This window comes from Callionymus lyra, chromosome 7, assembly GCF_982586985.1.
Source record: "Callionymus lyra chromosome 7, fCalLyr1.hap1.1, whole genome shotgun sequence".
Lineage (NCBI taxonomy): Eukaryota > Metazoa > Chordata > Actinopteri > Syngnathiformes > Callionymidae > Callionymus > Callionymus lyra.
The window spans coordinates 23,219,281-23,242,201 of NC_141824.1; the positions used below are offsets into that span (position 1 = coordinate 23,219,281).

A 22,921-nucleotide genomic window follows, 5' to 3' on the forward strand; every position below is an offset into this window, starting at 1 on the left:
CCTCATCAACCCATCACTAGTATAGGTTATCACTCCTGGTTATCCCTTCAAGTATGTTGTTGTTACTTGACTCTCAATCAATTTCCTTCTCTCTCCTGAGGTCAAAATCTTTTGTTAAAAATATTCATTGGATTCTTCATGAGGTAGACTCCCTGGTGATGTGTACTCTGTCAATCTCAGTAGTATCTGGGACATACCTTAGAGAGGGAAAGTCTGGACTTCCTAATTTAAATGACTGCCTCTGCAACTTAATAAATAGATGAATGAAAACATGAGTTCTTTGCTTTAAAGGTTACGGAGGCTATGGTGTCGGCGCTGGAGGAATCTATCCAGGATCTGCTCAAAAAGCTGCTAAAAGACGTAAATATCCAATATATTTTAAATTCATGACATATTGTAATGACCTTCTGCTTTGCATTCATAGTAGATACTAGTGTTTCACCAGGTGTGTTAAACTGTACATTCTTGGTTGTGTTGAAGTCACAAGGTCTCAGGTTTGATTCCATCAGTGAAGTGTGTCCTCGTCCTTGAGTTGACTTGATCCCGTAATTGCCGCTGGCATCGTCCTCTGATAAGAATTCCTTCCGTTGTGAACGTGGCTGCTCAGAATAAATGCATGTTTAAGAGAAGCCCGGGACACTCATGTTAAATCAAACCTGATTTCTGGACTCAACTCGGCTTTTCCAAAGCATTTCAACCTCATCCCTCCATCCATCCCGCCGCACCCATCTATCCCCAGTGGCCTTTAAGTCTTAACTTTTGATTAGCAAATCAAGATAACATCTTATATGTTTTATCTCAGATATTTTCTCACTTTATTCATCATTCTCACACGTGATGGTTCAGAATTTAACTCCACATCAACAGGAAGGTAAAAACCGAGCAGAGAACGGCAGAAATATTTGCTACACATCTGGATTCAAGAAGTTACTGTTTGTGCTCATTTAAAATCTTCCATTAATAATATTTATTTCTAGATTAGAAAAAGATTTTAAATGTTATTTTATGAATTAATCCATTCCCGTGTTTTCACCCTCAACTGTGATTAATCAGGGGTTTTTTTAAACTTCTATTTCCCTGCCTAAACCAGCCAGCTCTGACTCATGCGTCCCAGGATTGTGGGCCAGAGTGGTAATGTAGTCTCACCATCTGGTTCTTAATCCGCCCCATGGTCCCCGACCAGTGGGTTCTTCCTGGGAAGCAGACAACCATGTGAACTTGATGCTGATGCCTCAATAACTTATGAGCTGCTTCTGTGTCTGTTCTTGTCCTTTTATTAATAAAAAATCATTCTTTATAGTAGATTATTCGAGGAAAAATATAGAGCTTTGACTATTGGCTTAGCTCTTAATTAATCCAATTATCACTAAAAAAAAGGTTGACAGCAAAAAAAGTTTTTTTAACCTTTGTGTTTTCCGGCCTTTGGGTCATCTTGACCCTGAGATAACACAAGGGTTAAAGATTTGTTTAAAGGAACTGAACAAATAGCTTTAATTTAATAATAATACATGAGAAAATAAATGTCTTTATCTAATTAGTTAAAGAAACACAAACAGAGAATTGAGATTAAATAAATAAAAATCCAGAAAAAATATGATTCATATGTTTCCCTTTTAAAATCTGTTTAAGAAAACTGTGAAATAATTGAATTAAAAGGATGATTATAAAAAAAAAAGTTCACTTCATAATTAACAAACAAGCTGTTAATAAACATTTGGAATACATAACAACATAACATATTCTAGAAGTGTGTGCACTAAAAATGAAATGTAATATAAAATCCTTAAAGGAGCTGTGTTTGTATCTTGTCACACTTAAAGACCACATTCTAACATGAAAAACATGAATATTTAGCAGTAGGTGTTCTATGTACTTTTTAGTATAATTCTTTAGCTAATAATTACTACCCCCTTTCTCTAGGTTTCTTTTGTGTTGTCCTAAACCACTTGTCTTAAGCTCCAGAACCATGGCCTAACTGGGCTGCACATAACATTGTATATGACCTGCACAAGCTGTAGAGACCTACAGTTGACTTCATTTTAACTTTAAATATGTTAATAATATTATGACAAAACATTAAACTCTGTTGCAAGTGATCTACTATTTGAAGTGTTTTATGTAGACCGGCAAAAAAAAAACCTAGAAAAAAGATGATTTAAGTCAATAATTGATCTTAAACCAGCACAAAACTTGAATACCCCAAATGATAGATTGATAAAAGTACGCTTGTGTGCTACAAATTAAACATACTGGTGTATAAATAAAATGTATTTTGTAAGTGACCACAAGAAAGCTTAAAATGATCCTCTTCTAATTTGAAAATTGACTGATACTCTGTTTTGACTCTTGTTAGTGGTCAATAAATGTATTTATTTTTTAAACCGGTGAAAATGTATATTTGGCTGTTGATATGAGTAATATCTTTATCATTTGTAGTTTTCATATTGCTGTGTTATTGTGTTATTATCGTTAAAGTTATAGAAAAATCTACACAGACAAAACATTTGTTTTTTATTAAATTGGAAAAGGACATTTCCTATACAATGAGGTTGCCATGTCTTCCTCCGTCAATACAAAGTACAAGTATAAAATAAAGCAAGAAATTATGATTTCACTCAAAGATCTGCTAACACATCGTTTGCTTCCTCATATAGTCGCAGGTGCAGGACAAGGTGTTCCAGGACAAGGTACGACTTCTTTCTTCCGAGCACACGGGATGTTTTATATTAATGCTAACCCCTAAAGAAAGCCAGTTGGCAAATAAAGGTCGGTTTTCATCAGCTAATAGTAGAATGTAAACGCTGGGACTGGCAGAGGATGTTCTCATGATTCTCTTTTAACAAGGAGTCTGATTAAGAGGAGACTTCCAGTCATGATGAGGACGGAACGTTAGGCCTTAGGTATGAGTTGGCGGCTGGACTCCGAGTCCCCAGGATCCATCTGCGCTGTATTCATGACACTCTAAATAACAACTTGTTCCGCTTAAAACAAAACACTCCGAGGCCAAACTCTCGCTCACCAAATCTCCCAGGCTGCATACTTACAAGTGTGCGCAACGTCTGTTCTAGCTAAGTACAAGGAGAAGTAAGAAATATAAGAGGAGAAAAAAGAAAACACTTAAATGATTGTGTTTCATCCTGATGCCAGAATCCTTTACAAGTGAGGCTGACAGCCTATTTCCTGCGAGAGAGCTTTGCCAGAGAAATGAGGCATTTGATGAGGCAGGGGTGGATGCCACGCATTCTGGACTTCTCTTGTCGTTAAACACAATGTTCCCCGTGATGCTGATGCGACATGACAGAGTGAAAAGACTCGATTAACTTCTCTGACTACCAGTCACTCACCAGACCTTCTCAAATGGTCAATCCTGGCACACTTCCTTGACGAGTGTCACACCATTTGGGTACAACAGCTCCCTCTAGCGGATGATAACGTAGACAGCGGGGCTATTTATTTTTTGTCTTTTGATGTCTGAATGGAATTGTTGTTAAATGTAAATCAGAGCCACTTCAATCTTGTTTGTTACAGACTTAGCGATGCATTACCTCCTCTCAAATATAACATCTATTATAATATTATAATAAGAAGGCCACAATCTTTCTGTTCAGATAACTCATTATCAAGGTTTTAAAAAGAGATGAGGATTAAATAAAATACTAAACAGAGCGTCATCAAATCTGGAAAGCACACAATTTTTAAAAACAACCAATATCTAATATTAGTAACGAATTTTTATAATATTAATTTTCTGATTTTTATAATAAATCTTTGATGCAGGAGCTGGATACGGACCCGGAGCAGGGACTGGAGGAGTTTATCCAGCTGGAGGTAAGAGATGATTTATAAAATAAAATAGAAATCACTTAACTAACATTATTAACAGAGCCATGTCAATCTTTCTAATCTCTGTAATAATATTATAATGAAATGGCCACAATTTTTCTGTTCACATAATACATTTTTTATTAAGCAATGTGGATTTTAATAAAATAATAAAAAGGGCGTCATCAAATCAGGACATCAGCGCCACATTAAAAGAAAACAGCCAATATGTAATATTAGTAGCACATTTTTTATGATATTCATTTTCTGATTTATATATAATAAATATTTGATGCAGGAGCTGGATACGGACCCGGAGCAGGGACTGGAGGAGTTTATCCTGCTGGAGGTAAGAGATGATTTAAAAAATAAAATTAAAATCACTTAACGAACTAAACTTTGTTATCAGAGCCATGTCAATCTTATTTGTTATAGACTTAGCGATGCATTAACTCCTCTCGAATATTATATCGATAATAATATTATAATGAGAAGGCCACAATGTTTCTATTCACATAATCAATGTTTAAAAAAAGAGATGTGGATTTAATAAAATAATAAACAGGGCGTCATCAAATCAGGAAAGACGGCGCCAAAGGAAAAATAACAGCCAATATGTCATTTTAGTAGCAAATTTTTTATATTATTCATTTTCTGACTTTTATAATACATCTTTGATGCAGGAGCTGGATACGGACCCGGAGCAGGGACTGGAGGAGTTTATCCAGCTGGAGGTAAGAGATGATTTAAAAAAAAAAAAAATCACTTAACTAACTAAACTGGATGGATAGATAGATAGATGGATGGATGCATAGATGGATAGATGGAGAGATGGATAGATGGATAGATGGATAGATGGATAGATGGATAGATGGATAGATGGATAGATGGATAGATAGATATGGACGGATGGATGGATAAACTTACGCCACAAAGCTAGCAAAAGTTTTTCTAGCTGCATTATTGCGTCTAAAAATATATGAATATAATGATAATGAAAGCAAGTGGAGGTAACAATATATATGTTCAGATTACAAAGTATAAAGGTGTAACCCTTGTGTCATCTGAGGGTCAAGTTGACTTGAAGGCCCGAAAACAAATGTGTTTGTAGTATCCATTGTGCTATCTCTGGGACAATTGAAATTATTACATTTTAGTAGTTTGTAGTAGTTTTGTATTTTCAAATTTTTAAAAACAAAACTTCAATACAGGAGGAGCTGGATACGGACCCGGGGGAGCGGGGACTGGAGCTGCATTTCCAGCTGGAGGTTCGAGATGATTTTTCAAAACATGGCTGCTCTCTGATCATTTACCTCATTAGTTCTATTTGTTTTCCAGTTCCTCTTGTTCCCCAGACTGGTCTTGGGGGAGGCCTTGGTTTGGCAGCAGCAAAGAAAGCTGCCAAAGTGCCAGGTTTAGTAAACCTTAATGTTTATTTTAGAGCTGTGACCTTTCCTCCAGCTCAGCCAACTGATATCTTCAAATCTGTGGACCCCGATCATGTTTTTTTGTTGCTCTCGAAGGTGTGGGCGTGCCAGGACTTTACCAAGGTGGAATAGTTCCAGGAAATGGTGGGTGACCTTTCCTGAAACGTCTGGCTGATCCTTTTTTTTTACACAAACTAGTGATGGTGTTATTTCTTTTAGGGTTCGGAGGACGAGGAGTCCTTCCTGGAGTAGCAACGGGCGCAGGAATCAATCAGAAATCTCGTAAGTTTAGATCATTTACATAAAAAACGTTTGTTGTGATGTTGTGTTTTTTGCACATGTTTTAATTCAAAGCAGTTTGACAAATAGAATTTAAATGTAATTTACACAGCATTAAGATAGTGTTTAAACGGTAAAAAATATATATATAAAGGACACTTGAGTCAGCTTGGTTACCCTCTCCTAGATGCTACAGGGGTCTTCTGTGTCTGGTCTAAAACAGTTTTTTGGTTTTATACGTGAAAAACAATCCTTTTTTTAACCTTATTCGTCCACAAATGCCGAAAATGGTTGTGCGCCCACAACTCCCTTATTATTAATTTTATAGTGTTGTTACAAAAGCAAAAATAGGTTCTTTTGTGTTTGTCAACTCAATGGGCAAAAAATGACGATGGTGCCCCACGTGCAATTAAACACTGACTAAATAACAAGGCCATTGCATTTTCCTTTTAAAATATAATTTGTGTTTGTGGTATCCCTTGTGCTGTCTCTGGGTCAAGGTGAACTTCCATAAATTCATACACAGTGGGGGAGGTTGTTCACCTTGACCCAGAGACAACACAAGGGATAACACAAACACATTTTTTTCTGGCCCACGGCTCACCTTGAACCCAGAGGTAAAACAAGTGTTAAAGAAGCTCTGGGTTTGGTGAAAACTTAAGGTTAGTAGGTGTGAGTATTTGTCTGTCCATGCGTGCATTTTGATGGGCTGGCCACCTGTCCAGGGTGTCCCTTGACTCTCTGACAGTGAGAATGCTAAGGTTATAGCTTTAAATGTGTACATATTTACCTCTTGTTCGTTCAGACTACAGTGATGAAGCTTGATGTTTACATCCATCAACACTTATCAGAAGTGTTAAATGAAAGTGTGTTTTTCATTCTTTCGTACTCAGCCGACACCTGGATTGTGTTCATGATATGTGTTGACTTAGCTTCGTGAAGTTTGACGTTGGTTTTGAGGTATTTGTCTCGCTTGTCAAAACCTTACATCGTTTGTTTTATCTACAAGACAGATGGGCTGTTTTCCTGACACATCCTACAGAAAATTTCTCGTATCCAGTGGAAACATTTTTGCAGAACAGTTTTTTGATATTTTAGGTTAAAGCCCACTGAGATTTAGTGTCGGGTGTTTTGGATCCGAGTTTCGAAAATCGTATTTATCTTGTAAGAATCTTGTGATAATTTTCTTGTTTAACGATGAAACAAAGGTTTTAAGGGTTTTACCATTTTGTTTTATGGCTCTTACCACTGCTGATCTTGCGGCTTCATCAAGAATGAGAAAAAAATCATCATACAAATAAAACGAGAACACAAATTAGGTTCTGTTCATATTATCCGATAATATTTTATTATTAATAGCTGAAATACTTGGCATTGCCAGGTATGAAAAGAAATGTATAAAACCGAATAACACAAAGTGTTTTAGGGAGAGTGGGAAGAAAGAGTAATTTAAGTAAATTCAGGTGGATTATTAATACAACCCTTACAATTTGTTGAATTTCTGGAAAATCACCCTTATCTAATATTCGTTGAATATGGAATATATTTGAGCTCAATGGACGTATTTGAATTTTCATGGGGATCTTCTGCGCCCCTCGTTGTTCTTACTGTTATAATCATGATATGCTGACACACATACGAATAAAAAGTTTATTAATGTCATTATGTGTTTCTGTATTTCAACTGCTACCATTACTAAAAGTAAAAATAATAAAAATGAACTAAATAATGTGATTTGTTGAAACTGATATACATACAATATATATACATAATAGTTTTTCTTTCTCTATGCAGTTGGAGGTGGAGGACAAGGGGGTCCAGGACAAGGTATGCATTGACGTTTGAATCAAAGACTGTTCCTTAATTGTCTGATCAAATGTTATTTCCAGGAGGAGGTTATGGTCAGATGCAGCCAGGAGTGTTCCATGGATACCCACTCAAAGCACCTAAATCACAAGGTTTGTTTTAAAAAAAAAAAATTTAACCAGGAAAGTCGCAGATATAAGTCCTGGCAATTTAGTATTAAAAGTTAGTAGTTAAATATATTTTATATGCAACTATCTTCACATCATTGACCTAAAAGTTGTAATAGCCTATTGTTGCTTTTTCAATGAATAACAAATTGTAATTTAATTGCCTTTGATTATGTTGTTTTTGCTGTTTATATTATTTAAATGCTTATGTTTCAGGTGGCTATGGAACCAAGCCTGGAGGTGGTAAAAATCCCTACGGTATGTTGTCTTAGATGATCCATGCAACAGTTTAAACCTTGATTCACTTATGCGTCGCATTGGTTTAGGTTTTGGAGGCTATGGTCAAGGAGGAGTCGGACTTCCTGGAGGAAAAGGTGGACCGGGCTCAAAGCCGGGATATCCTGTCGGAACGGGTATGTGAGCGTTTTGAGATCGAACATGTGGCTGCTATCAAAAAATGTTCTCATGAATATGCTCAATGTTTGAAAAAACATTCCTTCGCATACTCCAGTGAATAATTCATAATAAAAGCCAAAGAAATTAAGAATAACTTTACAACAATCTGGCGGCTCGTTGTTGAAAAGTTCCATGTTCTGCAGGAGTTGGACCAGGAGGCATCTCTCTTGCTCAGGCTAAAGCTGCTAAATATGGTAATGAAAAAAAAAAGCAAATTGCTCATTTTATTAAACCACACTCTTCAATTTATGGTGGACTTCTGACCCCTTATGAAGGCTATGGAGGTGCCGGTGGTGCCGGTGGTGTTGGCGGCGTTGGTGGTGTTCAAGGTTATGGAGGTGCCGGTGGTGTTCAAGGTTATGGAGGTGCCGGTGGTGTTCAAGGTTATGGAGGTGCTGGTGGTGTTCAAGGTTATGGAGGTGCCGGTGGTGTTCCAGGTTATGGAGGAGTCGGAGGTGTTGGTGGACTGTACCCAGGGCAGATTCCAGGAGGTATGTCGGCTTAACTGATCACTTCACATTCACATTTTTGTTTTATTATTATTCATAGTTAAATTTCCCAGCAGGCTACGGTGCTGCCAAAGCTGCTAAATATGGTAAACTTTTTTTAATAACTCTCCACAACATGAGGTGATGCTTTTTATTAAATCTCCACGTCAACTATTGGTGCAGGAGTGCCAGGAGGGGTTCCAGGTGGTGTACCTGGAGGAGTACCAGGTGGGGTACCAGGTGGGGTACCAGGTGGGGTACCAGGAGGTTTTCCTGGAGGAACACAACTCGGGGTACCAGGAGGATATCCGAGGCCTGGAGTCGCTGGTGGATATAACCCATCAGCCAAAGCTGCTAAATATGGTAAACTTTTTTAAATAACCCTCCACAACATGAGGTGATGCTTTTTATTATTAAATCTCAATGTCAACTATTGGTGCAGGAGTGCCAGGAGGGGTTCCAGGTGGTGTACCTGGAGGAGTACCAGGTGGGGTACCTGGAGGAGGACAACTCGGGGTACCAGGAGGATATCCGAGGCCTGGAGTCGCTGGTGGATATAACCCATCAGCCAAAGCTGCTAAATATGGTAACACTAACAGAAGTTATTATTGTTGTTGTATGTTTACATATATAATGGGAAGCTGAAAAGCTACTTGTCATTCTTGACATTGTTACAAACATGTATTGAACATTAGATATGCGTAAACTCAACCACAGAGTTTAGCGGGAGGCGCTTCTATTCGACGTCTATGCTGCTTTGTCAAAAGTCATCACCAGCTGTAATTTGTATACTGGGCGGCCAAGCATTGTAGCAGCTATTCACGTCACCAGAAGATTTTTTAGAGGGATGGCCCCCCATATACAATGAGTTTGCAAGTTTAGATAAATGTTGCTAAATTAAAGTCAATGATAAATTAGTTGCTTATTGACCAAGAACAACAACTTTTAACAGGATTAGGAGGAGCAGGAGGAGCAGGTGGACTAGGAGGAGCTGGACTAGGAGGAGCAGGTGGACTAGGAAGAGCTGGGCTAGGAGGAGCTGGACTGGGAGGAGCTGGATTAGGAGGAGCTGGTGGACTTGCTGCTGCTAAAGCTGCTAAATATGGCAAGTATTTGTTCTGGTGAGATTGATCACTGGATTTCTTTTGCTAAGAGTGCTGCCCCTTTGACCTCACTTTGGCCAGCGAAAGACAAACCAACGGGAAAAAAATTAAACCTTTAATGTTTGTTCATTGAACTGCAGGAATAGGAGCTGGCGCTCTTGGAGCTGGTGGTCTTGGAGCTGGAGGTCTTGGAGCTGGTGGTCTTGGAGCTGGAGGACTTGGAGCTGGAGGGTACCCATCATCTGCTGCTGCTGCAAAAGCTGCCAAATATGGTACAATTGTGACCAGATTGTTTTGTTTGAACATCATGGCTACTCATAATACTTTTCTTGTAAGGTCCTGGAGGTGCAGGGACGATTCCAGGTGGAGGAGTTTACCCTGGAAGAACACCGTTTTTACCTGGATATGGATGTAAGAACAAATGTAGAATAAAACTGTATTTAACTGTCATCATAATTTCTCTCCATTCTCTGTGGCAGCTCTGGCAGCTGGTGGTAAACCTCCCAAGTATGGTGAGTTTCATACTATTTTCTCTACTATAAAAGCACAAAGATAGGTAATTCCTTATGAAAACAAATCACAATCAATTCAATACATAATAGGACTGTGTTCAGAAACCATCAAAAAATCAAATCAGTTAAAAAGTGAGTAAATAAATTCCAAACCAACCAAACAACTAGACAAACAAAAACATAAACTTTTGAAAGAACTAACACTGAGTAGTTGTTACAAACTTTAGATTTAAAAAATGAATTAACTGTACCCTTTCCCAGGATACCCAGGAGGAGTTCCAGGTGGAGTTCCAGGTGGAGTTCCAGGTGGAGTTCCAGGTGGAGTTCCAGGTGGAGTTCCAGGAGGGGTTCCAGGTGGATATCCAGGTGGAGTTCCTGGAGGAGTTCCTGTTGGAGGAGGATACATACCAAGAAATTATGGTAGGATTAAAAGTACAGTATAACGAGTAAGAGTATCGTTCTTCTGTTCATACATTCAAACTATTGTTCTGGTTCTTCTGACAGGTTACAATCCTGGAGCTGCCAAAGCTGCCAAATATTGTAAGCTTCACTATAGTACATTCTCAGTTACTTTATAACATCAACAACCTACTAACATGTAACTCTTTATCCATCAGTTCCAGCTGGAGCAGGCACGGGGGTAGGAACGGCAGGGCTCGGTGGAGTTCTTGGCGCAGGAAATCTTGGAGCTGGGGTTGGTCCTGGACAATACGCTGGGTCAAAAGCTGCTAAATATGGTATGTTGGAAATTCAGCAGAGGATGGACCTACAATAAGTCAAATCCTTTTATGACGCTTTGTTAAGCAGGAGTTGCTGGAGGTGCAGGTCTGGGCACGACTGGAACTGCAGCCGCTGGTGGATCTGTTGCTGGTGGACCTGTTGCAGGAGGAGGTGCTGCTGTTCCTGCTGGGGGACAAACTCCAGGTACACAAAAACATTAAACATCACATGTATGTTCCATTCTATTATAGTCACATGTCTGTCTTAAAGTCGCTTGTAGTAACAGGTTTAATAATCATAAAGACAGTTGCATATTTTTGGGATCATTGATTTCTGCCAAAGCTGCAAGCCAATCGGTGCATGTGCTCCCCCCCCCCCACTGCTGACGCCATTTTCAAACAGCTTAAGGGTCACACTTCTTACTCCTACATTGCCAGCACTGCGCGATCTGCATCAGACAGGGGTTAAACATGTAGTTCGACAACCATAACAGGAATATATTTTATTTAATAAATCCTATTTCAATTCCTCAAAAAATGCAGTGGTTGGCGCGATCGCCACATAGCAAGAAGGTTGCCGGTTCGCTTCCAGGTCGGGAGCGAGCTGACTTGTGACCTTTCTGTGTGGAGTTTGTATGTTCTCCACAGGTTTATTATGGACACCCCGGTTTCCTACTACAGTCCAAAAACAAACAGAGGTTGATTTGGAACTTGGGGAAATTGTCCGTAGGTATGCTACTGGCGTCCTGTCCAGGGTGTCCCCCGCCTTTTGCCCGTAAAAACTAGAATAGTAAGTAAGAAGTAAAGGTTATTTGTTAAGCGCCTTTCTAGACCAGGGTCACAAAGCGCTTTAACAATCAAAAACAATACACAGTTAAAATATATACTTTAAAACGCCAAGACACATAAGACAAACACAGGAGTCCCAGAAAATCAAGGAAAAGTCTGCACAAATAAAAATGTCTTAAGATGTTTCTTGAAGGAGTCAGTAGATCATCAAACACAGAGGAAGAGGAAGATCGTTCCAAAGCTTAGGAGCAACAGCCTGGAAGGATTTCTCTCTTCTGGTCCTGCACCATGTTCAGGAACCATCAGTAGATTCTGATCCACAGACCTCAGAGCCCGAGCTGGGGTGTAAGGCTGGATCAGATCACTGATGTAAGGAGGAGCCTGAAAACTGGCAGCCAGTGAAGAATTTTAAGGATCGGGGAAAAAAATATATATATTTGTATTTTCTTTTCTTTTAATTAATTATTGATTCTCCATAGACATAATAATTATATAGAAAATATATTCCTACATCCACATAAAACTGTAATATTATTATATTTGTTTTTCTTTTTTCTCATCGTCTGACCATGAATATTTCTGAAAGTAAGAACCAGAGCCATTTTAAAATTGATCCTGAAAGAAACACTTTTAAGGATCGGAGAAATGTTAGTTCTTCTACTAGAGCAGGTCAGAATTATTTTGCTGCAGAGTTTTGTATCAACTGCAGGCGAGACAGATCCTTCTTGTTAGGACACGTAAATAAACTGTTACAATAGTCTAAACGAGAAGACACAAATGCATGGATTGAGCTCAGTTTGACAGACTGACTTAAGTCACCCAAGTATTGACTCAACCCTGGAATCTTATTATCAGGCGCAATAACCAGAGTTTCAGTTTTGTTCACATTTAGCTGCAAAGTGTTTTTCACTCAGCCATTGTTTGATTGCTAGCTAACAATTGACTAAGCGATAACAAGGGAATAAGCACTCCAGAAAATGAATGAATCCCAGAGCACTTCATAGCAAGGTTGTCAAATTCAATCACACAGGGGGCCAATGTCTTCTTACAGTCAAGGTCATGGGCCAACATTTGTATATATTGTAACTGGAGTTACAAATAACAAACGTTACTTGACTCATGTGTACATCACAGGGGGTGTGACAGGAGTAGGGGTTCCAGGACCAGGTGCCACACCACTTCCATCGCCCAATGTTCCTGGTGGTTCGGCTGTTGTGTTGCCCAGTGGCACTGGTGTTCCTGGAGATGGAGGTGTTCCGGGTAAAATGGAAAAAAGAAAATAATTATCTTACTCACAAAATCTTGAAACTCTTGTCAATGATCTTTTTGTTGCGTCTACAGCGAAGGATGTTAGTCTGGCTGCGACCGCTGGTACAGGTACAGTGAAATGCTAGTACTTTGCATTTCTTTGGACATTGCACAAAACATTTTTGTTTTTGCAGTAGCCAAAACTACTGTGCAGAACTTAAATAATATATCTGTCCTTGATTATAGATTATATTTAACCATTCTCCCCTTAATTAATGTGTCCCTATTAATTAAAACTAACTACAATGATATTGTATAGATTTAAAAATAAAGATTTCCCTCAGGGTTTTGCTATATACAGTATATACCCTTTAAGTAGACATATTTCTACCTGCTCTACTTTTGCTGAACTCAGCTCTAAGTCTTCACATCTTTGCACGCAATACACTTTTCAAAACACCTTTACAAAACATTAAATGGTATTCTTGACTGATTCTGAAGCACTGCTCTGTCTTGGCAATTTTAATGTTATATTGCAAATTGAATTTGTTATGAGAAGGTGCTAATTTCACAAATTGAATTGGTGTGTTTTTTATATTTACCTGTATTTTGTGATAAAAACTTAATATTGTCTGATTTCAATCTCCCCCTAGTGGTTATATTTTGAATTGTTATTTAATTTAATATTTATTGTGCAGTTATGAAGTGTGATGTCCTTCTGTTTCAGCGGTTGGAGCGGGTCCAGGTCTAGCAGGTATGTACAAAAATTCTCCTCCTCCAAAAAAAACAAAATGTATATTTCTCCAGTATGTATTTTTTTTTATTTTATCTGCAGGTTCGACTGGAGTTCAACCTGGAGGTGTGTAAACTGTTTCCTTAATACTTGACACTTTTAATTCCGTTTTTCTGCTTTGTCAAGTTCAGGAATTGTCCACATGAGGGAGACAAAGTCCAATATATTTCTTTTAGTGTTGTATTGACGTTGAATTTGTCTTTAGTTCCAGTTGGTGGCGTTCCAGCAGGAAAAGGCCCTAAACCGATATTACCAGGTAAAAACCAACGACAAAGTTATTTATTTTACTAAATAGCATTATATCGATTTTATTTATTGACAATTTGGTTGAAAAGTAATGTCATAATGTGTTAAATATTAACAAACATTAAGCTGAAAAACACTAATAAATAAACTTAAATAACTGTATAATTAATTCAGCTTGTTGTGGTTCAGGTGGAGCTGGATATCCCTATTATCCTGGAGCCGGCGGTGGTGTAGGAATCCCCCTTGCAGCAGGAGGTTATCAAGGTCAGTCTACTGTACTTTGTGCGTGGGGAAAAAAGAAAAGTTAATCTTTAATATTTTTGCGTTTAAAAATAAATGTAAACGTTTTAAAAGTTGTGTTATGAACGGAATTTTTAAACCTCTTGATACGTTCTGTCTCATGTGTATTTACAATGAAAGATCTAAGCAGTTTGTATAAAACAATTTTTCTACTCACTCAGCCCGTCTTTCATTAAAGAAACTTTCCTTCTACTGGTAATACTATCATTATATAATGTGCAGGCAGAGACATTAAAAAAACAACTCCTTCCCAAATGTAAACAGTGTTCCACCCAGTGCACAGAGCAGCAGTTGGCTTTAAGATGCCATCACTTCCTGTGCAGGAAACTCGTCGTCACACTGATACATTTATTTTCCTCTTGGGTGACAGACCAGCTAAAGCACTTTACTCAGGTTTCATGATCACAAAACCTAGTTAAAAATACAACCAATTATTAAAAATGTTTTTTTCAAATTTAAGGAGATTACACAATCTAATATTTTTCTAAATAAATATTTATTTTTCTTATGGTGCTAATGAGTAAATGTGTTTTTCTTATCTTGTTGGTGAATCAGGTGGCTTATATCCTGCTGGTGTTGGGAATGCTGGTGCAGGAGTTGCAGCTAAAGGACCTAAACCAGGTAATGAAACCCAAAACTGGTCAATATTTATGAATAACTCACTTAATTATATGACCCAATCACGTCATTTAGATCCTTTTTTATTTTTATTTTATTGTTGTGTTACTCTCATGTGTATTTATTCAAATAGAACTTTATTATTTTCTTAAATATATTACATATTCTATTATTGTAAGTCAAACTTTGAAACGTACTTATTTATTCAGGAACTTATTTAATTTAATTTAAACTTCTGTTTAATGTACGAGTCACTTCATTTATTTTACTGTATTTAATTAATTAATTTCATTTATTAATATTGATGTACTTATTCAATTATTTTTGTATTGTAATAAATTATTTGTTGGGTTTACAATACTGGCAATAAATGTGTTATTATCTGATCTGAAAGAAGTAAAACAGAAGAAAGATATTATGTTTTATGTTTCAAAAGAAAAAAATAAATAAACCTTTTATATGCTCATTCACACTAACCTCGGTATCAAAACAATTTCCCGAAAGAGACCTCCTGAGGGATCAATAAAGTTCTACCTAACCTGACCTAAGATCAAACTACTGATGGGTCCCGGCTGTGTCTTGACTTCGAGAAAGTCCAAGAAAGAAATACTGTTTGTGTGGTAAACTAACAAGTCCACTACTGTTTGAGATGTTAGTTCCAGTGTCATCATTCTGCTGCACTGAATCAAATATTTTAACACCCAGAGGGAAGTCTGCTTGAAAATATTCTTCAGATGATTCAAAAGATTCTTAACTATCACAGCTTGTCCTCCCGCCGGAATGTGATCAAGATCAAAGTGTGACTGACTGAGATAACACGAACCTCTGAACTCATAAAAAACAGAGAAAACTGAAGTCCATTTATTCTCTATTCCTTGCTGTTGTTTTGGACAGGATATGGTAACCTGGGAGCAGCTGGTGTGTATCCACAAGGTGAGAATGATCGCAGTACTTCTTCATGTGCTTCCTCCGAACGACATATACTGGCGCCGCCTTTCTCCCGCCCTCACTTTTGGCCCTGTGGTCCTCTCACTTCTTATTTCAGCGTGATGAATGAGTTTAATCACACAGCAGCAAGTCGCCCCCTTCCCCTCCTCCAGACCCCGATCATCCAGAACCCTGTGACCCTAATCCTCCCGCCACTGGAGTCAAATACGATCCTGAGTTTGTCTCATGGTGGGATTCACCGGCTGTCGTTGAGCTAAAAGCATTAAACGGCTTCTGTCTAATCCTTAAAAAAAAGTAAATGAAGTTTCACACGAATACATGGCAGGGATGAGAAATCAGGTCCTCTAAATCTAAGACCATGGTTCTCAGTCAGAACAGTTATTGACAAGAAGGAGATCTGGGCCTCTTTGTTTGGGATGGATAGTAGTTTAACACTTAATCTCAGGGTCGGTTTGACCCGGAGGCCTAGAAACAAATGTGTTTGTGGCATCCCTTCTGTTCTTAACAGGCTCAAGGTGAACGAAATACATATGCAGTGGTGGAGGTCGTTCACCTTGACCCAGAGACAACACAAGGGATACCTTAAACACATTTGTTTTTAGGCCAACGGGTCTTGAGCCAGAGATAACACAATGGCTGAAAAAAATAAAAACATTGATAAATACAAAGTTACATTTTTTGGGGCCATTTTTGGGTCAGTGTCCATGTGACTTGAAATGTAATGTAATGGTGTTTATTATGATTAAAAATGATTAATCAACAGTAGTGATGGGTTCATGAAACTGCTGGTGCGGTATCATGATACAGTGTCTTCATTTTGAAAGACCACTAGAGGGCACTGTCTACTTTATAATCTAATCTATAAGATCTATAACTACTCATTTGATGAAACCTGTCATCAATCGTGGGTCAAACTGAAGACACATGATACCTCACCAGCAGTTTCATGAGGCCTCAACAACACTACACTAGTCAACAGTTTGTCCTCATGTTTTTTTTTCTTTTTGTGCAGGTGTTGTTCCTGGTTATGGAGCAGGTTACCCCCAACAATACTATCCAGGTGAGAATAAGACTCAATAAGAAGCAAACAGTAGTGCATTCATGTATTTGTGGACCATGTAAAATCCGAATACGTCTCTTTTAGTGTGTATGTGAGTCAACATACAAGGGAGGCCTTTTTTGGCTTCTTACATTTATTATATATATATATATATATATATATATATATATATATATTATATCTTTACATTTTTTATTTTATATTGTCTTGAATGGGTATTTTTTTCAAGAAAATATGGTATTTTCTCTGGAAAAACATGAGCCTGTGACTCAATAAATAAACCAGTAAACCAGAGAAAAAATGTTTTTACATGCAGGTGGGTCCATGAATATAATGACCACATTAAACCGGTCTGTGGTGCAGAAAGGGTTGGGGACCCCTGTAATAGAGGACCTTTCCTTGTTTACACTAGAGGGAAATTTGTAGCACTATATACTAGGTTATCTGACAAGGTCAAAGAGCAGAGTTGTGATGCCATTGTGTCGCCATCCTAATCAGTCTTGGTGGCTCTAAATCTCACAGCAGGACTTTCCTGCTAATATACATGAATTTAAAGTAAGCGACAGCTGCTGTGATCCCATCATGAATTTAAAGTGATCTTTTTATATGTCATGCTTTTATTCAAATCAGCAGGATTATTACCGCTCTGCCGTCAGCCAGGTAAAGCTTCACGACACCATGACGCATAAATAACCTCACACGCTTCACTAGTAACGCTCACAGCTCAAGGAAAAGGGGAAGAATTTATTGAATTTGTATTTACGAAAAATTACGGAATTTCGTTGTTTATTTCTGTGCAAAACCTGGTGTTTATTTGTTGGTTTCTGACCCTCCTCCGAACTCTGCCGGCTGACTTCTCCAGCAGAGCAAAACTAACGCAAATTGCTACAAAAACCTGAAAACAAAAAGCTTGTTAAATTTGAAAAGCTGAAGATTAATGTAAAATCTGAATAAAATACGTTTTTAAATTATTTTTTGCATCTTTTTTGCATGAATTAAACAGCTTTTCAAATTTAATGTATTTTTTTTAGCCCATCTTAACCCCCCCGAAAATGTACCTTAATATGTTCTAATGCAAGTTTGTACTCTCTGTGGTCCAGGTGGATATGTGCCCGCCCCACTGACACCTCAACAAGGTACCGAACCTCTACCACACTCACAACACACTCAAATAAAACACAAAATCATTTAATATGAGCTCAGACTGATTTTACAGTGGATAGATGACCAGGTTTTGGTTCCAATTTTAATTGCATCTGTGGCACAAATGAAATTGTTTTGGTAGAAAACTTTTAGTGGAACATTTATATCAAACCACCCGTGAAGCACTGTTGAAATCTGGATTAAAATAAATGTTTAGGAGGAAAATTAAGTTGTAGAAACATTAATACCTCTAATAAAAAATGAGCATAATCATAGAAACTGTGTTATAATAGTTATATAATATATAATAGTATATAGTTGAGTCCAATGGATGAAAACTAAGCTAATTAGCTTAGCTTAGCTACTCATAAACATGGGTAGATTCCTATTATTATTTATATATATGGGGAAAAAAATGATGCATGGATAAAAGAAGACATTGAGAGTATATTAATTGTGAAAAAAAAGTGACATTTCTTTTTTACACCTCACCATCTATGACATTAAGGTTTAAAGCAACTTTCCTCTTTGAATTATTTATCTTGTTGCTTTGCAGCCAAAGCCGCCAAGTATGGTCCATTGCAGGGCTTCCTGGGAGCCGGAGGAGGAGCCTACAGAGGTGGAGCGCACAAATCATCAACAAATACATTCAATGCTTGACGCCACGTTGTGTGTCTGCAGGTGGAGCCGGGGGCTGCCAGGGAAAAGCCTGTGGAAGAAGAAGGAAGTAGAAACTCTCTTGAGATCTGGAGTGACCTCAAGTAACCATGGTGCTACTGCATGATCTAGAATGTACATTTTTTATAATCACCCATCAGAAATCTTGTAAAGTTTTTGTGTTGTGTGACTTCAGCGTCTGGTTTCGTACCAACCCACCGACAGAGAAAATTGGACTTTTCCAATGTGATTGTTGTTCAAACTAGTTCACTCTGAAGACACCTAATTCTGCTCCAGCGTGTGTGACGTGAAATCTGTGTGTGTGTGTTTGTGTGTGTGTGTGATGTGTCGTGTGCAACCATTCAGTCCAGTTTTACTCCTGGAAGCACAAAAATTGATCCAACGTAGGAGGAGCGGTTGACAGTGATATCTCTGCATCTGCTATTGTGAGTCTGCAGGAGTGTGAAGCAGCAGCGAGTGGGACTCCTGCCAACCACTGTGAGCTCAGTAGTTGCTATGCAGTTCAGCTTCTTCAGCATTTTTAATTTAGTCAAATGTGATTTATGAAGAGCAGAATCTGCTCTGAGGCTCGGAACAAAGCAGCATCATCACATCTCTAAAAACTTCCTCTGGCATGTTGTTTTTTTTTGTGAACGAGTGGAAGAGTTTTCTTACTTTTATAGTCAAACGCATTAACGTGTCATTACAAGATTATTCCCGCTTTTTTTTTTTTTGCACCATGCACCGACTCATAGCTTCGTTGTTATCAGCCATGTGTGAACGTAACTAGATCAAACATTTATTCACTGTCAACTTTGTGACACAAGTTTGGGCTTTCGTTGATTTTATGTGGAGGCACCAGCCTGCGTCGTTTTTTTTTCTTCATTTACTTGAGCTGCTTTTTGAAAAGCTTTATCGACCAAAGGTCCATGAGCGCTAAAATGACCCCAACTCCTCCTGTAAACCTGTACTGTATTTTGTACTCATCCGATGATGTCGCCCCGGCTCCACTTGGTGCTGTGTTAAGAGCTACAGAAGCCGATCCGGATCCAACTTTGTCTTAATGTGCCGTAATCTTTATTTAAAACTGTTTATACGGAGGAACAGTGGTGGTTTTGCACTTTTGATATACTTCCATGGCAAACATGTGACTTGCTATATCTTGGCATTTTATTTTGCTTTATTAAATTACTAAATAAAACATGTTAAAGAAGACCAGACTGGCAGCGTTTTTTTTTTCTAATAACGTTAAGTCTATTTTGTATTCTTCTAGCAGAACCTGGGTATTAAAACCAGAAGAAAAAAGGGGGTTCAGGGCCCCCAGGATTCTCCTCTTGTTGTTCCAGGTGGAAATAATAAGGCCATGCTGCCGTCCCCAGAGATCCACTGCAACACCATCTTCTACGTTTTCTGCTGCTTCCTGTCTTCTAAAATTGAACGTAAAACCAAAACTAACGACACAAAAAATGTGTTTAAATGAAAAAGAAATTGTACAAATCTACATACTTAACATTTTACTTTATTTTGTTAAAATATGACATCTTTAAAAACAGAAAAGTTAGGATCTCTAGGTGGAATCCTATGATGAATGAGCTGGTGTTTAAAATAAAAATAATAACATAAACACATCAACACTGCTGTCCTGCCCTCACTCCCGCCTTCCCGCCAGCCGCCTTCTGATTGGCTCCCCGGCTTCTTCCTCGTGCGCTCCGGCTCTTTGATTGGCTGGATGGTGGACTTGAACGCAGCGAGACCTCCTGCAGGAGGAGGACACACGTCCGCCTCAGGAGGGTCCGAACCGCACCAGCACTTTTCTCTCAAGCCCGGCTTGAGGAAGCCTGTCCCCGGTCATCTGTCGAGCAGAGGCGGAGCTCGGTGTCAGAGAGTGGATGAGGTTGATGCTGCTCTGCTGCTCCTGGAAGGACGAACGCATGGGTGAGGAGGAAGGTGAGGAGCAGGATCAGCGGAGGGTCTAAAATAACGAGTATATCATTTGTGTGAATCATGGATTTATACGTGTTGTATTCATTTAATTCAATGTTAAAATAAAGCAATGGCGACTCACTTCAGCCAATTAACATGTGCAAGTGAAGTGATTGCGCAATGTAAACATGGTGTTATTTTTAGATTGAACTTCCATCCCTTTATTCACACATAATGATATTTATTCAAGACGGTACCTATTGAAATATACATGTAAAACATGGGTTTAAAAAATAAAACAACGTTTTCTTTTTTACTGTGAAACTCCACTTTATAGAGGTTAGTGCTTCTGGTTCAGATCCAGGTTGAGACTACTCGGGGTACTCCGGTTTACACTGGTTAAATCACATTTCCCAGAGTACCTGGGATGATCTCCAGTTTCCCATAATCTTTATCTTTAGACTTAGATTGTATCATCTTGTTCTTTCTCTTTATGTTCTTGTTCTTATTTTATTTTAATTTATTTTTTATGAAAAATTACTGTATTTTCTGTGGCTATTGGAAAAAAAACAATTTAAGTATTAAGTTTTACCATACCTTAATACCTTTAATGTATTTTGAGGAAGTGTAAACGTAAATATTTTTACAATTGTTTTTTTGTCATCCCACCCTTGCTTTTAAACAAATGTTAATTTATGATATAACAAGGAATATTTGTATCTCATAATAAACATACTTTAATACATTACAGGGATCCTACTAGTTCTGACTAAACATGACCTTAGTGACCCTTTTTTAGTTGTTATTAATGTATTAGTTCCTTTGGTCTTAATTGTATATTATAATAAATAAAAATAAAAATAGTATGGAAGAAAAGAAAATGTTCTGGTATGCTGTAATAAATGGATAAACATTAGAGGCATCATGTTGGCTTCACTGTGAGTTGTGTAATAAAAATGTTCATAAATGTGTGACAAAAAAGAAGAACAAACATTATTTAAAGTGCATCATCTTTGGGACAGTGCTGTGAAATGAAACTCAGTTTAACTGCGGCACACAATACGATATCTTAGATCCGACAATATAGAATATACACTAAAAAAATAATAAGATTAGAAAAGAAATCAATATGTAGATTATAAATACATAATATCTTTCATTTTTCAATTCCCAGTGAAGTGACATTTTAGTTGAAATGATAATAAGAGTGTTAATATCTACTTTGGAGAAAAAATGTGTGTTCTTTGTCAAAAATCTGTTGATAACAGATAAAGGAATAAAAAAACGAAAAAAAAATTAAATGAAGCAACTAGTCATATATCATGAGCCCATAAGTAAGTGCAACTTTACAACTGCATCAAATGGTATTTTCAATGAGTAAGTCATTTTCACTGGCTCGTGATTGGTGCAACTGTTTTCCATTAGTGAGTTTTGTTAAGAAACTTCAGTCCAAGGACTCATTCTTCTGAAACAAATTTAGAAAATTACTGCGGCACTAAGTGCTCCTGTTAGCCTCTTCATTCTCCTTAATGAGGATTTACATCAGCATCTTCTAAAAGTTCTGTGCAGACTGATGTCTTCGCTCTAATAGCATCGATTTTATTTTGGGTTTCTAGTAATGCTCATTAGAGGAAACTTCACTTGATCTCTTCATTTTTAAAAATCCATCTCTGCTCTTTTAAAAAATAACACTGCAGCAACACTATGACATTTTGTTTGTTTATTGTGACCAAAGTGAATCCAATGTAGGGTCTATGAGAAGACATAAGGGTCAGCCTTGACTACATAAGTGCAACCATTATCGTTTTGCTGCTTCACTGCCTTATTTTGGACCCACACGACTGGAGTCCAAGCAGCTTTGACTATAGAAATTGGATCAACACAACACAATCCAGGAGGTCAAAAACCTTTTCAAAATTGGCTGTGTTTTAGGGGAAATTAAAGAAGTTAATTTATGGTTTTAGAACATTGAAAACATGTTGTAACCTTAAGACCGGGGGAGTAATTTTGTGGTGCCCACCAGATGTTTGGCTTAAAATACAATTCATGGTTATGTTTAAATATAGCTTATCAAAGTAAACAACTGTATTTAGAGGCTTCCAATAACTGTAAAATGATATACCAATGATGAATTTACTTTGTGAGTGTTTGATAAAGGACAAACACAGTGAAGATTTATTTAATCTCCAAGAATAGAAAATAAGGTCACAGACTCATACTTCCTGTTATGGACAGTTTGGTAAACATACATTTTGTTTGGCCCACAATTTAGTCAGTTTTGGCCCCTTGTGTGATTTAAATTGACCAGAACAGGGTAAATTGGGTATTTATGAGGTCAAAGGTCATGCAGAAATGAACAATTATATTATGCATTAATTCATGTCATTCATTATAAGTCCATACGTCTTACAATATGG

At 37.7% G+C, this 22,921-nt stretch overlaps 2 protein-coding genes across 15 annotated transcripts in view; both read left to right on the forward strand.

The window, feature by feature from the left end:
* Nucleotides 1-19,794, forward strand: part of elna (elastin a) — a 46,688-nt gene extending 26,894 nt beyond the window's left edge. The window contains exons 7-45 of one of the 13 annotated variants that reach the window (XM_087795511.1): nucleotides 292-360; nucleotides 2,655-2,687; nucleotides 3,778-3,828; nucleotides 4,121-4,171; nucleotides 4,506-4,556; nucleotides 5,034-5,090; nucleotides 5,161-5,235; nucleotides 5,346-5,393; nucleotides 5,469-5,531; nucleotides 7,323-7,355; nucleotides 7,418-7,486; nucleotides 7,718-7,759; nucleotides 7,828-7,914; nucleotides 8,101-8,151; nucleotides 8,233-8,448; nucleotides 8,520-8,552; nucleotides 8,629-8,808; nucleotides 8,888-9,031; nucleotides 9,398-9,550; nucleotides 9,689-9,820; nucleotides 9,885-9,959; nucleotides 10,028-10,060; nucleotides 10,322-10,480; nucleotides 10,565-10,600; nucleotides 10,678-10,797; nucleotides 10,865-10,984; nucleotides 12,703-12,828; nucleotides 12,910-12,945; nucleotides 13,544-13,570; nucleotides 13,652-13,675; nucleotides 13,815-13,865; nucleotides 14,045-14,119; nucleotides 14,711-14,776; nucleotides 15,668-15,706; nucleotides 16,734-16,781; nucleotides 17,412-17,441; nucleotides 17,882-17,917; nucleotides 18,481-18,543; nucleotides 18,606-19,794. In XM_087795511.1, coding sequence (XP_087651637.1) covers nucleotides 292-360; nucleotides 2,655-2,687; nucleotides 3,778-3,828; nucleotides 4,121-4,171; nucleotides 4,506-4,556; nucleotides 5,034-5,090; nucleotides 5,161-5,235; nucleotides 5,346-5,393; nucleotides 5,469-5,531; nucleotides 7,323-7,355; nucleotides 7,418-7,486; nucleotides 7,718-7,759; nucleotides 7,828-7,914; nucleotides 8,101-8,151; nucleotides 8,233-8,448; nucleotides 8,520-8,552; nucleotides 8,629-8,808; nucleotides 8,888-9,031; nucleotides 9,398-9,550; nucleotides 9,689-9,820; nucleotides 9,885-9,959; nucleotides 10,028-10,060; nucleotides 10,322-10,480; nucleotides 10,565-10,600; nucleotides 10,678-10,797; nucleotides 10,865-10,984; nucleotides 12,703-12,828; nucleotides 12,910-12,945; nucleotides 13,544-13,570; nucleotides 13,652-13,675; nucleotides 13,815-13,865; nucleotides 14,045-14,119; nucleotides 14,711-14,776; nucleotides 15,668-15,706; nucleotides 16,734-16,781; nucleotides 17,412-17,441; nucleotides 17,882-17,917; nucleotides 18,481-18,543; nucleotides 18,606-18,655 — 2,852 coding nt within the window. In that variant the 3' untranslated portion in view covers nucleotides 18,656-19,794. Of the gene's footprint in view, nucleotides 1-291; nucleotides 361-2,654; nucleotides 2,688-3,777; nucleotides 3,829-4,120; nucleotides 4,172-4,505; nucleotides 4,557-5,033; nucleotides 5,091-5,158; nucleotides 5,236-5,345; nucleotides 5,394-5,468; nucleotides 5,532-7,322; nucleotides 7,356-7,417; nucleotides 7,487-7,717; nucleotides 7,760-7,827; nucleotides 7,915-8,100; nucleotides 8,152-8,232; nucleotides 8,449-8,519; nucleotides 8,553-8,628; nucleotides 8,809-8,887; nucleotides 9,032-9,397; nucleotides 9,551-9,688; nucleotides 9,821-9,884; nucleotides 9,960-10,027; nucleotides 10,061-10,321; nucleotides 10,481-10,564; nucleotides 10,601-10,677; nucleotides 10,798-10,864; nucleotides 10,985-12,702; nucleotides 12,829-12,909; nucleotides 12,946-13,543; nucleotides 13,571-13,651; nucleotides 13,676-13,814; nucleotides 13,866-14,044; nucleotides 14,120-14,710; nucleotides 14,777-15,667; nucleotides 15,707-16,733; nucleotides 16,782-17,411; nucleotides 17,442-17,881; nucleotides 17,918-18,480; nucleotides 18,544-18,605 lie in introns of all 13 variants that reach the window. The other 12 variants (XM_087795515.1, XM_087795512.1, XM_087795514.1 and 9 more) reach the window with 12 other exon arrangements.
* Nucleotides 19,795-20,382: 588 nt separating this feature from the next.
* limk1a (LIM domain kinase 1a) overlaps nucleotides 20,383-22,921 on the forward strand; it is a 31,144-nt gene continuing 28,605 nt past the window's right edge. For both annotated transcript variants that reach the window (XM_087795648.1, XM_087795649.1), the window contains exon 1: nucleotides 20,383-20,528. In XM_087795648.1, coding sequence (XP_087651774.1) covers nucleotides 20,471-20,528 — 58 coding nt within the window. In that variant the 5' untranslated portion in view covers nucleotides 20,383-20,470. The remainder of the gene's footprint in view (nucleotides 20,529-22,921) is intronic.